The 17,500-nt window shown below is 34.2% G+C and overlaps 1 protein-coding gene across 1 annotated transcript in view; it reads right to left on the minus strand.

Annotated features, from left to right (window-relative positions):
• LOC137615339 (uncharacterized) overlaps nt 1-16,372 on the minus strand; it is a 244,782-nt gene extending 228,410 nt beyond the window's left edge. Inside the window, exon 1 of the mRNA XM_068345140.1 lies at nt 16,147-16,372. Within this exon, the coding sequence (XP_068201241.1) occupies nt 16,147-16,214 (68 nt within the window). The 5' untranslated portion in view covers nt 16,215-16,372. The remainder of the gene's footprint in view (nt 1-16,146) is intronic.
• Nucleotides 16,373-17,500: the final 1,128 nt, after the last annotated feature.

Below are 17,500 nucleotides of genomic sequence, written 5' to 3' on the forward strand. Positions count from 1 at the left end.
TAATACATAAAAGGAAAGAAGAAATGAACAGATGATGAATAAATAAGGAAAATGATAAATTAATAGGTAAAAAAAACGAATAAAACACTGTTAAGAGAATAAAAACGTTAACCTAATGGGTAAAATACGTATAACAGAACACCACTGTTAAGGAAATGGAACACATTAATTTTTGTTCTTAGTCTTATGAAATGGAAAGATTCAAACAAATGATCAAAATACCTGAAATATACCACAAAAGAACGGAGTAAAGTGATACTAATACGATAACCATTTTAGATACAGAAAACCTTGTGAATAAAACCACAGATTTTTTAAAGACATTGCATGTGTCTTTCAAGCGCAGCAAGAAAGAAAGCTTATAGTGTAAGGTAGCGTTATGCATCATTAAATATTAATGGTTATCAAGTATATCAGTGTCATTGTAAGTATATTAGTGTCACTGTAGGTACTTTACTTACTTACTTTACTTTGATGGCTGCTTTTCCGGTCCCATACAGCCCGAGAACCCTACTCTCTACAAGACCTCCACTGTCGTTTTACCTTGTTCGTTCAGAGTATTTATAGTTTCAGATCACGTATTTTTTACAAAGGATATTCTTCTGTTTTTTATCGTAAATTTCATTTCTATATATTCAAAGCTTGTTACACTAATTCTTTCCAACGTTTTGAGATTTGAGTAACTTTTATGAATAGAGTCCGACACCCCCACCATACCTACCTTCTCTCACTATGTGAAAGAAGGCATGTGTGGGGGCGTCATTTCAGTGATCTTTGCCTTGTCCAAGTTATTCAACCATGTTTCAGATAATGCTACCATATCCAAATATTTCTCGTTTATCAATTCTCGAATTTGAACAGTCTTATTACCTACAGATTGTATATTTACATAGCCACAGTTTATTGAAAAGTGAGAATGCAGTGCAAGATCTGCTAAACATTTTTTCAAGTTTTTCTGAAGTACAACCGTATCCATGACTAACTAGAACACTTACATTTTTTTTTTTTTTTTTTTTTTTGTATTCAGCTAAAGCAAATAACTGCACGATCTTGTTTTGAAGACCAACAATCGCGGGTTTAGTACTGACTAATTATAACAATTGTCCTGGAAAACAACCTTGTGGAATTCCAGAGACAATAGCTCTGAGCTCACTAACTATAACACCACCTGTAAAAACAATTCTCCGCAGCCGGCCACTTGAAAAACTGCAAATAGCACAATGTACAGTACATACCTTTCAACACCTGAGTTAAGGAGTTTATTCATAACAACCTCATGATTAACCAGAACGAAGACAGGTTACGAGTAAATTAAAACAAATTATATCTATTAAAGAAGTTTATCAAAGTAAATGTGAACACGACAGCGGCCACCTATTAACATACTGACCGTCTATTAAGAAACATATTTTAGTACTTAATTATAAATGGACTTTAAGCAATGTTAGAGAACACCAGCGAAATGTCGTTTACTCTATAAGTATTTTTTTTTTTTTTACTGATTGCAAAAAAAGGGATTTATTATATCTATTAAAGAAGAGTATGATTAACCAAAACGAAGACATTTTACGAGTAAATTAAAGCAAATGTGGCTTTGTTATATCTATTGCAATTTGCTACGCCCTTTTAGACTAAATGGCCGCTGTCATGTTCCCATTTACTTTGATAAACTTCTTTAATACATATAATAAATCCTTTTTTTACAATCAGTACTTACTATATACAACCGAAGGAGACAATCACAGGGAAACCGTAAATTTAAATGGAAACTATAAAACATACCGAGTTTGCGATAATACTAATATAATCTAGGAAAAAAATGTCACTCCTCTTTCGAATTTCCTTCATTTTCCATGAACGAAAGACAAATATGGCAAATTTTGCATGACATCACGATATTAGCAAAACCTTGCCAAGGCAAAAATTTGGGTAAAAAAGTTTCCTACAACTACGAAAAAACTGTCTTCAGTTAAACCAAAAATATTTTCTTGACAAGATGGTAAGTTTGTTAAAATTGATAAGATTTTGTTTGAATAAGAGTACAGTAAATACAAAATGTTAACATGCTCGCAAAACTTATTTGCTTTTAAAAAGAAACCACGAATAAAGGTATTAAATTCCTAGTACTACTTTCCTTCAGGTTACGATATATGTACGTAGGAAGCCCACCACTTAATCTCTAGGAAGATATAATAACATCTAGATTCCAACTCAACAAAGATAAAGAAAGCGGAGATATCAAACTTAATGATATCTTAATGAGCGAGTCAATGTAACCGCTAACCCTTCTCCATATTTAGCATAGGCTAAATGAAAACAAGACCAAAGGACTTATCAACAGATCCAGCCACCTGATGAATGAAATGTGATAATGCTTAGTTTGGTTCATAATATGCTTTATCTATAACCACCTACCATACTTATAGATGTGTGTGTGTGTGTGTGTGTGTGTGTGTGTGTGTGATCCGTACGCTCACACATCCCGCCACTTTAAATTTTTATGTAAGAATAGAAGATGAGATTTGGCTTCAAAATGTGAAAAACTCTACGGGTATTTTACTATATGGATGGACACAGAATCTAAAACATAATACAATATCTCGATCTTGTTATCTATATGACTATATTTAACATCATATTTCATACTGAAATGCTTATAGTCTGAGCGATTTTTCAACTATTAGCATATTATTTTGAAAAGGTCAACAGCTTCCGAAAATATCGGAATTTATAATCATGAACATTTGCAATATATTTACTGTAGTATCAGGAAGAATATTCGTTATGTTACTGCATAACAAATACCACATTCAATTTAGGTGGAGAGTAACCCTATTAAATTAATGTATTGACAATAATATTATGGGGTTGATATGTATTAAACTCATAAAGTTGATATATAAATAACCTCATAAAGTTGAATTACAATACAGAGAAACATCATTAATAATAAAAAAAAAACAATTGAACATGAGATCGACGTAGCTGGATTTCACGTGATAAAAAAATTTATAAACATCCTGAATTCCGAGAACTACAAAGAAGCAGAATCGGTTGTTTATAAAAGCTTGGTGTGAGTATCATTTATGCCGTGAAATTAACATTGCAGGAGTTTTCTAAGAACTAACATTATATTGAAGATCTCAGGGACGATAACCCCAGTCCAGACCATGACCGGATGGATGTGATAATTATCCTTAAGGGAAAGTCACTCAAAGGTAAAATTTCACATTAGATTGTGTTAATTGTCCTTCGAGGAAAGTTCCTCAAAGTTAAAATTCATGTTAGGCGCAATAGTATCTTTTCAAAGTCCCCCAACTGTATATGGGTGTGTGTGTGTGTGTGTATATATATATATATATATATATATATATATATATATATATATATATATATATATATATATATATATATATATGTATATATATATATATATATATATATGTGTGTGTGTGTGTGTGTGTGTGTGTGTGTGTGTGTAACAACTAACCTCAAACAAATTACTGAGAGAGACCATCAAATGTACAATAAATCCTTAATCCTACAGGATTCCACTAAAAGTGTCCTCTTTCATCAAATGCAGACCTAAAACGAGATCCTTGTCGCCTCTACATCTACATGATGAAGCTTTCATCATCATTATTATTATTATTATTATTATTATTATTATTATTATTATTATTATTATTATTATTATTATGAATCCGAGAACATGAGAACATGGACCAACCAAGGAACGTTTCCCAAAATGGTGCGAGATCTGTCGGGGGGCTTCACGGTTATTTTCCGTCCACCGCAACTATGCTACGGGTGGAGAGCGAAGGTCGCTGCGTGGTTTGGTGGCTGAGGTGGAGGAAACAGGTGTATTGCAAAAGACTCATTACGGACAGACCAAAGGAATGGCGTCATCCCTTTACTAATAATGTCAATAGTAATGGTAATCATATTCATTACTGTCTTCTTTATGGCTACTGCTTCTACTACTGTTTCGTATACAGTATGTTAGTAACTATATTTCCTATGCGCAAAAAATGCTTTCGGCAGAAAATTCTCAATAGCAAGAGTAATCATATTCATCACTGTCTGCTTTATGGCTACTGATTCTTCTACAGTTTCATGTACAGTATGTAAGTAATCTTATTTCCTCTGCCAAAAAAAAAAATTACTATCGACAGAAAATTATTTTCTGTAGACAGATGACCTCAGATAAATAGGAAATAAGATAAAGCTGCTTCTATCAGCCATATATAAACCCCTTACTTATATTAATGCAGTAATCTCTACCAACTTGTATGCAATCTCGTATTTCCTGGTCATTAAAGATAATTCATTTCACTCTACCACTATGTTAACACAACACTATCTAGGCCTCTTCTCCATCCTCTAAAAAATTAAAAAAGGATGAGAAATCTATTTTACTTACCTCAAATCTCAATTCTTTTTTCCGTGGCTAACTTTAGAAAAGGCTTTTAATCAATTTTATCACATCAAACAACTCTTAAACTACCTTAGCCATATCTCTATATTCACCTTCATTCTAGCACTCACAGTCTTACTTTCGTGTTCACCCAGCAGCTTTATTTTTTCAAGAGCATTCAAATACCACACTTCACCAGAAAAAAAATAAACAAACAGAAAGCTTTACAATATCCCCAATAACCTTAAGAGTGAGATTTACAAACCCTTTTAACTGGTCCATCCTTTCCCATTATCTCCACGTGACCAAACCATAAAACTCAGTCTTCCATCTTTTCACATTTCTTTATTCATAATTATCTGTGTTGACAAGGTTTCTCAAAAAAAAAAAAATAAAAAAAAAAATAAAAAAATAATAATAATAATAATTGTCCTACTCCTATCAGAAGCCGTAAATAAACCGAGATCTAGTAGAAGATGGGATAGAAACCTTGTGGAGATGTGAAGTTTGTGGGTAAAATTATTAAGGAGAATATATGCATCAACATTCACTAACATAAATATAAAACATCAAAGGGACATACAAAGAAAAATGGGGAGAGAATAGAAAATTTGTGATAGAAATAAAATCGTGTAAATATGATAGTTTGAGGTAACTCATTACTAGTCTAAAATATAAAAATCAATCATTACATGTGGCGAAAAATACTTAAGTTGCCAGTTTATAACAGAGTATTTTTTTTATTATCAGAGAAAAAAAAATGGACATTAGATAGATAAGTTATGATACTGCAAAAGATAAAAATGGATGTGGTTGGACATGATTCTATCTAAATGAATTTCTGCTGTTGCAAAACGTCGAAAAAACATGAAAACTAGTTATTAACAATCATATATTTTCATTGAAGAATTTTCATTTTCATAAGGAAAGTCGAGTGATTCAGTTAAAACAAAGACGGAAAATCATCTATTCAGGATCTGCAAAAGTCAAACTGACTTTCAAGCATGTTATCATATCAAAGATGTATAGAATTTTAGGGCTCAACCATAATATTTGTTCGATTGTGATGTTTAATTTACATCACGACGAGCAATTTACAAGTAATATTTTCAAAAAGGGCGGTGACCTTATGGAGATGAACTCCAGTTCTGAGTCATGATGATCATAAGGAATAGCGTGAGAGAAGGAAGGCGGGTTCCAAGAAGACGCAAATAATTTCCAGAGGAACAAGGGTAACTTTAAAGATAAATACGAGAATGCTGCTGAAATATACAAACTTGTGAATAAGCAAAATCACTATATATATATATATATATATATATATATATATATATATATATATATATATATATATATATATATATATATATATATTTATATATATATATACATATTAGATTTCTCTTTCATACCTATTTTCCCCTTCAATAATGGAAAATATCGCAGTGTGTGAAATGCCGTTGGATACGCTTTCTATGTACTGTAGGTGTATGAAGAAACTAATGTTTTAACTCCATACGGGATGCATTCACAACTCAGCATTTAAGGGATGAATGTGCCAGACTATCGTTGATACTTTTCTCTGGTAGGAGCATATATATATATATATATATATATATATATATATATATATATATATATATATATATATATATATATGTATGTATATATATATATATGTATATATATACTTATATATAGATATATATATATATATACTAGTGTACGCCACCTGTCAAAAAAAAGACGACTAATAAGCAGATAGATATGCACACACCACCCCCTCTCACTAGGGTATGACCATAGTGAGAGGGAGTTGCGTGTATATCTATCTAAACATTCAGCCGTCATTTTTGACGGGTCGCATATACTATTATTTCTATATATATATATATATATATATATATATGTATATATATATATATATATATATATATATATATATATATATATATATATATATATATACATATATATACATAAAGACACTTGCTATTTATTATATTGTGGAGATGACAGAAACACTTAAAAGTGTATCTTGCACAGAATACCGTAGACGGCACTATAGGTTACATACAGCGTCCCTTCAGCTCTAGCTGCCTTGAATGTTGTCATTTACTTGTCATTCATGTTCGTTCCTTTTGATCTTTTCTCACTTTATCTAACTTTCCCTTTGCCAATTCATGCTCCTTCCAGAGTCAATAAGTATGTTCCATCCCAGAGTCTCGCATTAAAATGAAGCCACTTCACACTTATAAACTTTATAAAATTTGACTTTATTGATATAAAAGTAATGCAACACCTATTGAATCACACCGGGATTCGAAAGCGCCTTAGGATTAAACCATAAATTTCCTTGCATGGAAGGACGCATTCACTGATTGAGAGAACACGATGGGGTGGGGGGGGGGGTTGTTTGTAAACAGAGGGGAGGGGGTGGGGATTTAAACACGGGTGATGGCGATCATTATTTCCGCCGACAACTTTCTCTTCTTTCAGAAATCAAAGGTGTCGGCTTAACATTTTCGAGCTAACTAATAATACTGACGTGCACGCGCTTAAGACAGACACATATACAGTATACTGTGTGTATATATATATATATATATATATATATCCATCATCATCATCATCATCTCCTACACCTATTGACATAAGGGGTCTCGGTTAGATTTCGTCAGTCATCTCTTTCTTGAGCTTTTAAATCAGTTATTCTCCATTCGTCATCTCATATATATATATATATATATATATGAGATTTTCATGAGAAGCTCTCTCTCACATTCTACGCCATGTTAAACAGCAATACAACTATTCTGCAGCCGCAAGTGGGATATAAGCATGTAATATTACGAAACCTTCTCTTTTTATAATTTTGCAGTAATCATTTTCTTTGGAACATTCAGATAAAGCAAGAACGAAAATAATGATTAGAAGAAAAAACATAAGTTTTATATGCTCCGAGTTACATTTCTGATTTCATTTGATTATTTTCCATCCATTGACCCCATCGAGAGAGAGAGAGAGAGAGAGAGAGAGAGAGAGAGAGAGAGAGAGAATTATTAGCGTTTTTAGTAGATGGGAAGCCTTCAAGAAAGCAAACGTCTATCTTGACCAATCAGAGAGAGAGAGAGAGAGAGAGAGAGAGAGAGAGAGAGAGAGAAATTATTATTTTTAGTAAAAGGCAAGCTATCAAGAAAGCATAATTCTACCTTGTCCAATCAAAGAAAGAAAAAGTATTCGTAGCCGTGAATACTTTTATTATCATTATCATTATTATTATTACTAGGTAAGCTACAACCCTACTTGGAAAAGCAAGATGCTACAAGCCCAAAGGATCCAACAGGGAAATAGCCCAGTGAGGAAAGGAAAAAATAAACGATAAAGCAAATAATGAACAATCAAAATAAATTATTTCAAAAACAGTAGCAACATCAAAACAGATATTTCATATATAAACTATAAACATAATTATGCCAACCTGTTCAACATAGAGATGAAGTCACTTATCAGGGAACACCCTCACATTTAGGGGTGCTATATCATACAAGTGTAATGGTCATTTAAACAAAGATATTGAATTTATATGTCAAAATATAAAGAAATCCGTAATCTATCCAATTTCACCAAAATCAAAAGGAAGGTCTGACAGAATATACGCAAAGTAAAATTATCAAATGAACAAAACATATATAAGCAATTTCAAAATGTAAGTAAGGAGAGCATAAGAGAAGCAAATGCGTGAACAAAATTAAAAGGTATACATAAAAACGAAGGAAAAATGGAAAAGCTGTGAATTTCTTCAGAATTAAAGTGTAGAATGTAACGCCGTCAACTAAAACATTAAGTCACGCATTGAGCTTAAAGAACTGTTCGCCCTTGTTTTATCCTTATGCCTACGTATGCAAAGGCCTTGAATTTCCTGAAATGAAAAATAAGAATATCATGATAGCGAAAGATTAGCTTTGATTACAAAACTTTAAAAATAATAATATAATATTATAAGTAGTTGTTTAAAAGCGACAAATGAGAGGGAGCCAGATTGCCAGTTGAGATTAATGAGTGAAAATAGTCAAAAGACAGCAACGAAAACGAAGCGAGAGAGAGAGAGGAGAGAGAGAGAGAGAGAGAGAGAGAGAGAGAGAGAGAGAGAGAGAGAGAGAGTCATCTGATATGGAGGAAACCTGAAAATTAATCAGGATTTAATCACGAATTCATTAAATAAATGAGAGAGAGAGAGAGAGAGAGAGAGAGAGAGAGAGAGTCATCTGATATGGAGGAAATCTGGAAATTAACTAGGATTTAATCATGAATTCATTTAATAAATGAGAGAGAGAGAGAGAGAGAGAGAGAGAGAGAGATCGACTGCCACTCGGAGGCTGTCATCGGGAGAATGAAAATAAAGCAAATAGATAGAGACCTTGGTTGAAGGCCACCACCGTCCTGCATGAGTAGACAGGCACCTGGGTCAAAGCCGGAGTGAAATTAATTCTATTGTTGACATTTTTTTACTGAAAAGTTATCCTCCTCTGCGTAGTATACAGCCTAAACCCCATTGTTTGCACTAATGACTAAATGTATGGTAATTAAGGGGTAATAAAGTCATTATGCTAAAGAGGGTTCTGGAGTAGATTTTCTATTCTGTGATGAATGTACGATTGAATCCGTATATGTATGAAGGTTTATGTAGATAGATATGAGTCTTTCAGTCGAGAAACATGCCAAGCGCCATTTTTAAAAAGTGTCAGAAATCGCGATTGAAAAATAATAATAATAATAATAATAAAAATAATAATAATAATAATTATTATTATTATATTGATAATAATAATAATAATAATAATAATAATAATAATAATAATAATAATAATAATAATAATATAAACAATTTGAAAATTGGCAATTTTCAATCACGATTCCTGACACTTTTTAAAATGGTGCTTGGCATGTTTCTCGACTGAAAGACTCATATATAGATAGTAATTTTATGGTAACAGCTTCTGGCTCTTGATAGCTCAGTCGGAAGAGTCGTTGCTGGCATGGTTTCCAGCCCACAGGTGGGGGTTCGAATCTCCACCCGGCCAGAAGCTGTTACCATAAAATGAATTCCAAGTGGATATATATTCCCAAGATAGAATTCGGTATTAAATGCCATTCGTGGGTGATATTTACATTGATTGAAATCACGTGTGCTTGTGATATATGTTCATATATAGATAGATAGGAGAAAGAGAGTAAGAAAAAAATAGACGAAAATAAATAGAAAATGGAATAGAATGGGATAAATAGAAGTAAGATGCGTTCTTTTATGGAAATTTAGATAAACATAGAAAACCTCTGTGCTATAAAACAAGACGTCAAGTAACAGGAATTCCTGTGCTTCAAAGTGTACATAATTACTTTGAAAGCAAGTTAAATCTGAGATGGTAGGTTCAAAAGATGACAATATAATCAAAATAAAGGGGTATGTCAAAAGATTTACTTATCCTACAATGTATAAATATTGAGAGGCACAAAAAATAATGTATAGAGAATGGAGGCCAACATACAAAAGTGTGTTTATAGAATACAAGAATATTCATGAGTATACTTGTTAGAAGATAATGGCGAATATAAATTTGCTAGATTGTGGTACATCAATTCGTGCAATAGAGTCGCTAGAAGAATATCCAATCCTATATCATAGCAAAAGGATCCTTTTCAATATGAAAATTTCTTACCATTATGAAATCATTATGACAAGGCTTAGCAGTTACAGCATTTCAATACTAATACATGAAATTAAGAAATCCTAAAATGTGAACTAAACTCATCACTCAAATATGAATGAAATAACAATTGCTGCCTTCGTTGGCTTGGCCATGGCACCAGCCACCCGTTAAGTTCTACCGCTAGAGAGTTATTGCGTCCTTGGACTGGTCAGACAGTATTATAGTGGATTTCTATCTTTGGTTACGGCTCATTTTTCCTTTACCTACACATAAACCAAAAGGCCTGGCTTATTTTTTCCAGATTCTCCTCTGTCCTTATACACCTGACAACACTGAAATAACCAAACAGTTCTTCACCCAAGGGGTTAACTACTGCACTATAATTGTTCAGTGGCTACTTTCCTCATGGTAAGGGTAGAAGAGACTCTTTAGCTATGGTAAGCAACTCTTCTAGGATAAGGACATTCCAAAATCAAACCATTGTGCTGTAGTTCTGTAGTCTTGGTTAGTGCCATAGCCTCTGTACCATTGCCTTCCATTGTCTTGAGGGTCGAGTTCTCTTGCTTGAGGGTACAATCTGATACAAGTTGGAAAGAAACGAATAGAAATGTGGTTGTAAATGTGATTAAGAGGGCAATGAGATCATACAAACTGTGTGCTAGGCTTGAGAAAACATGGCAAGGAGTAAGTATAGTTTTCAAAATTCGATGATGGGATCCTGGTGACATTGGGTATGTAAGAACATCAAGAGGAAATAAAAACAATATATATGATAAAGGAATAAAAAGTGAAGGAAAAAGTAGTTAAGTAGTTGCATGATGAAAGGAATAGCATATTCAGGAATACATGAGTTAAGATTGGGGGATAAAAGATGTCCAATAATAGAAATACGAAAGGAAAAGAGAAATGTTAGCTAATGTTAGTTAACAAAGATGCTCCATTGGCATGAATGCTGTCCTGGACCGATGGAGTGGATGGCTGAAAGATTTGATGAATGTGGAGAATAGACAAAAGGCAATGCTGGCAAATGCATGTCTTGGAAGAATTAGTGTAAGGATGAGAAATCAAGAAAAGACGCAAGAAAGATGATTTAGAGGTTAAAGAAAGGAAACGCATTAGGTGACGGGGGTTAGAAAGATGCTGTGGTATGGTAATAATAGTGTGACTGGGTAGTGACTAGAGTTTATATGGTATGTCTGGATGGAGGAAGGGTTCAAAAAGAATGGTTGAGAGAAATAATTGTTCTAGTGTATAAATGTAAAGGTAGTAAAGGTGACTGTAAGGATTATAAAGGATTGGAATATTAAATAATGTATCGTAGGTGAATGATAGTTGTTTAATTGATAAAATAAGACAGGTTACAAGCAAGGAAGAGAGTATGTGGGATGAGTTTGAAAGGGAAATAGCTGTATGTGGCATTTTGTTGCTGTTCTTAGAATATTCCATAATAATTCCTCATTACTTCTCTTAAAGTTTATTTATCTTATTTCCTCACTGGGCTATTTTTCCCTGTTGGAGCCCTTAGACTTATAGCATTCTGTTTTTCCAGCTAGGGTTGTAGCTTATCTAATAATAATAATAATAATAATAATAATATGAACCTAAAAACTTATGACGAAGTTTATAAATGCCATATGGAGTTTGATATGGTATAAGTTGATAGCAGTTGAAAATACTATGATATAACAAAAATATGGCAAAGTGTATAAGCATGAGTGACTGGCTAGGTGCAAAACTGGTTCTGAGATAAGGGTGTGTTTCATTTCCCTGGTTGATTATCGTCTTTAAGGACGGAGTGATACAAGAATTTCTGGGGCATGTAATAAGAAAAGAAAAGATCGAACTTTTGTGCCTTACAGGAAAGATAGGGGGGGGGGGGAGAAGAGCAAGAGGTCGGCCAAGGAAAAAGTTTTTGGACTGCTTACTAGAAGATGTAAATGAGAATGTAACAGCTGGACAATTTATACAGAGAGCTAGAGACAGGACCTGGTTGAGACAATTGACTGCCCATATCGAGGACATGGCATCTAGATAGGTAGATAGATAGATAGACAGATAGATAGAGAGATAGATAGATAGATCCAAAAAGACCTGGGAAACGCCGTCAATGTAAGTTTGAAACCGTGGGATAAAGAATTTAGCTGGCAATGGAATGGACTATGAAATGGTTGATGTTTGCTGATCAGATGATGTACTCATCAGACATAAAAATGATAAACTGCAGTACAGGGTAAACGAGTTTAAAAGTGACCACAAGAAAAGAACGCTGAGCGTTAAAATGAGGATGGATAATGAGCGCAAATGGAAACCAGGAATAAGGAGCTATGAACGTTATTATTATTATTATTATTATTATTATTACTTACTAAGCTACAACCCTAGTTGGAAAAGCAGTATGCTATAAGCCCAGGGGCTCCAACAGGGAAAATAGCTCAGTGCGGAAAGGAAAAAAGGAAAATAAAATATTCTAAGAAGAGTAACAACAATAAATATCTCCTATATAAACTATAAAAACTTTAACAAAACAAGAGGAAGAGAAATAAGATAGGAGAGTGTGCTCGAGTGTACCCTCAAGCAAGAGAACTCTAACCCAAGACAGTGAAAGGCCATGGTACAGAGGCTATGGCACTACCCAAGACTAGAGAAGAGTGGTTTGATTTTGGAGTGTCCTTCTCCTAGAAGAGCTGCTTACCATAGCTAAAGAGTCTCTTCTACCCTTACCAAGAGGAAAGTGGCACTGAACAATTACAGTGCAGTAACCCCTTGGGTGATGAAGAATTGTTTGGTAATCTGTGTTGTCAGGTGTATGAGGATAGAGGAGAATATGTAAAGAATATGCCAGACTATTCAGTGTGTATGTAGGCAAAGGGAAAATGAACCGTAACCAGAGAGGAGGATCCAATGTAGTACTGTCTGGCCAGTCAAAAGACCCCATAACTCTCTAGCGGTAGTATCTCAACGGGTGGCTGGTGCCCTGGCCAACCTACTACCTATATTGATGGTGTAAGAATGATAAAGTTGATTCTTATAAGTATTTGAGGGTAAACATAAGGATTTTAGTTGATTTATAGAATTTGGCCCATATTGGGTGATGATAAGATGGGGAAATATAATAAGCTACAGAAAAGAAGTATGAAAGATATGTGCGCAAAAGATTGGGGAGATATCGGATTTCCATTGAACCCAGAGGGGGAAATTTGATTCACTGGTGTATGCTAAAGAAATACTTAACGGAATTCTTGAACTAACTACAATTTATGGAATTGAAGCGTGAATGCTAAATGTGATTGAATTAAAAAGGGCTGAGCCTCCTAAAACTAGATTGTGTGATAATATCAGAATTGTTAAAGTGAGAAATGTTGGAAAGGTTTGCATACGTGCAAGTGCAGATTATTATTATTATTATTATTATTATTATTATTATTATTACAAGCTAAGCCACAACTCTAGTTGGAAAAGTAGGATGCTGTAAGCTCAAAGGCTCCAACAAGGAAGGAAATTGGGGAAAGGAAATTGGGAAATAAATAAACTATAAAGGGAGTAGTGAACAATTAGAATAAAATATTTTAAGAACAGTGACAACATTTAAATATCATATAAGAGTTTTTGAGGTAGGTATGTAGGTTATGCGAAAAGAATGGACGGCAATAGGCTAGAGAAAACGTTTGTAATTCAGAAGTGCTGAGAGATAAGGGGAGAGTAAGTCCTAGGGAGGTCTGGATAGATGGTCTGGGGGAGTGCGTATAAGGGCGGGTGGATGTCGCAGTGAGTTATGGGGATAGATGAGGTGTTGATGATCCTTTGTGTAGGTTTGAAGCTACTGGTAAGTACTGCTGCATATGGAGTTCATCCACAGCAGTGACCAGAGTTTTTCAGAGAGAGAGAGAGAGAGAGAGAGAGAGAGAGAGAGAGAGAGAGAGAGAGAGAGAATGTTGGGTTCAACGGGCAGAAACTGAAGTGTGACATTTACGGACGTATTTTTCCGTCACAGCTTTCCACCTAACTGATGCAAGACCACCTGCATATACGGTAGCACTTTGACAACTTTCGCCTCGCACTTTGATTTGAGAAAGGGATCTGGAGAGTAGGGTGGAGCCGAGTTGATTTCCTGCCGAATGGCATCAAATGACAGTGATTATACCGTCGATGGAGCGTGTCGTTGATGTAATGTTACGCTCTCCTACACGAACACAGACTAACTCTCATATCTATGTACATATGCACTCTTTAGTACATAAAATATTTTATATTTCCTTTTTTACGACATACGAGACTCGCCTTCATGCGTACTGGTGACTGAAAACGATGCACTACGAGGAAATTCCTTCAAAATTAGACTTATAAAACTGTCCTCTGTCGTATAACGATACATATTGTCCGTTGGTCTAGGGACCAACAGTTGTTTAAAGGTCGCTCATGAATGGCAGAGGCAAGGGACAGTGACATTGCCCTAGCAATCAGGACAATGCCCTAGAGACTGACCATATATTATATGATCAGCACCCGAGCCTCCTCTCCCCCCAAGCTAGGACCAGGGAAGGCCAGGCAGTGGCTCCTGATGACTCGGCAGATAGACCTATAGGCTCCCCCAAACCCCCCAACCTTAGCTCACAAGGATGGTAAGGTGGCAGACACTAATGGCACTAACGAGTCTGAGCGGGACTCGAACCCCCGATTGGCAAACACCAGGCGGAGACGTTACCAATCAGGCCACAGCAAAGCAGAATATGCCAGTACAAAATCTTGCTCACGTTACACATTATTTATAGTAATATCCCATAGGTGGGATAGCAGTATTTGGTGGATAAGAGGCCTGGTGGACGCTGATGTAAAGTCAGGAATCAAGAAATTTTACATTTTTTACAGAATCAGTTTCATTTTAGTTTAAGCTAAGAGAAATGGTTTAACCTCGTTATAACTGTTAAAAATTTAATTGCACCTCAAAGACTTCTGATGAGAGTGTCTAAATGAACATGATGACTGGCAAATGCAAAAAAAAAAAAAAAAAAAAAAAAAAAAATTCTAAATTACCTCAGATTTTAGCGGAACATATACGTATTAAATGTTCTGTATTATTTTGTATATTTAATTTGTCCAAACTAATTGTATTAACTTGGGTTCATTGTTACATAATAATAATAATAATAATAATAATAATAATAATAATAATAATAATAATAATAATAAATAACGGGATAAAGATAAAAATCCAATGGAACCACTGAAGTCAGCGATAAAATTAATCTTTTCTGAATGAACAAATGAGCACAAGGGTAATTCAGCCATTGCAAGAAAATAATTTAAACATAAGATAAAGTAAAAAAAATGCAAAATAATATAAATTCGGGACCTTAAAAATACGAAACAAGACCTTATTTAGGGCTGGGTCAAGAAATTTAAGAGAATCTGTATATATACATTAGTACGGAATGGGGAAGGTTTGCGAAAAAGAAACAACACTAACGCACATCCTGTGCCTAAAGCAATTTCAAATTACAGCTCACAAAAAATTATTGAATTATGTCAAAAATTACATAATGCCAAAGGAAACATCACTGTGACAAATTGTATCCGTTTTCATTAGGCAAGAAAAAATTAAACCCGACGGCAAAGCCGATACCCCCAGCCAGGCACAGAATGTAAACACAAATACGGAGCCGATTCCGTTCCCACGCTACCTGCATATTCGAGTCAATAAATAATGTTGCAGTAATAATTTCCTGGTCATCTGCAAGGGTGGTGTCACGGTCAGTCTCGACGTAGTGGTCAAGTGGCCCCATACTATAAGTGCTGTTTATAACACAGACAGTATCCTACGTTTGCCCTTATTAGGTCCATTTGCGTATCGAATTATATGTCACTTGTCAGGGGCATCGTCTTGGATTTCAAAGTCTCCACTAAAAGCTACACAGAGACCGGGAACATTATTATGGCTGCAGGAGTACATCTAAAAGAGGTCAAATTTAGAGGAAATTAGGAATTTAACAATGGCTGGTTTCCATCATCATCATCACTCACCTGGGCCCAGCTGAATGAGGGTGAATCAGTACCTCTATATTCTCGGTTTTCATTGTGTATTCGACCATTGTTGCATCATTGAGTCGCTTTCCTCAGTTTTCCCACAATATTTCGTCCAACGACATGCAGCGCTGGGACAACGACGACGATACATAATGATACGCGAGATGCATAAATATGAACGGAAGTTTGTCACACTGGAGGGATTTTAGGCTCGAACCGCCCACCGTTGCACCTGTCTCGCGGCACTGTGCTCGCTCAGTTGTTGATCTTCATCGTAGAACTTTTTTCTTCTTCTTTTCCCTTTACGGTGGCCATTCATGATGCGTAACGCACCATTCACCGCCAAACCTTACAGATTCCATTTTGCTTTAACGATCTGTTGGTCTCGAATTATAAACAGTGCTGGAGGGCTTTTCATTTTATTGTTTACACATTTTACAATTGAACTTTGCACGCACCACAGAGGCTATTGTTTAAATACCCAATCCACGCATCCGCCTATTTGTTTTTTTTTTCTTTACGCTTTTCATTCATAGATAACTGTTTAGAGGGATGAACTGGCCTCTATTCTCATAGCCGGTAGCATGACAGCTGCCGTATTATTATTCGACTGCTGTCAGTATTATACAACTGCTAAAAGAAAGAGCCCCTTTTCTAAAAAGTTGTTTACACGCATATATATATATATATATATATATATATATATATATATATATATATATATATATATATATATATATATATATATATATATATATATATATATATATACATATATATATGTACATATATATATATATATATATATATATATATATATATATATATATATATATATATATATATACATATGTGTGTGTGTGTGTGTGTGTAGAAATCACGAAATCTGACACGTGATGAATACAAAATGTATTATAGCCACGAAAGGAAAAATGAAAAGACTTGATTGGAGTTAGTACTTTCATCCACTCAGGACAACAGACTCAACATTGTTGAGTCTCTTGATGTCCTGAGTGGATGAAAGTACTAACTCCAATCAAGTCTCCATTTTTCCTTTCGTAGCTATAAAACATATATATATATATATATATATATATATATATATATATATATATATATATATATATATATGTATATATATATATATATATATATATATATATATATATATATATATATATATATATATATATATATATATATATATATATATATATATATTAGTAATCACCCGTTGCAGGAAAAAGATCTCAGACATGTCCTTCCTTGATTTATATGCTTTCTATGACACTGTCAATTCTGGCAAATTTTTATAGCTAATGGTCAATCCATCCTCTTCTCTTTTTTTTTC

The sequence above is a fragment of the Palaemon carinicauda genome, chromosome 21, assembly GCF_036898095.1.
Source record: "Palaemon carinicauda isolate YSFRI2023 chromosome 21, ASM3689809v2, whole genome shotgun sequence".
NCBI lineage: Eukaryota > Metazoa > Arthropoda > Malacostraca > Decapoda > Palaemonidae > Palaemon > Palaemon carinicauda.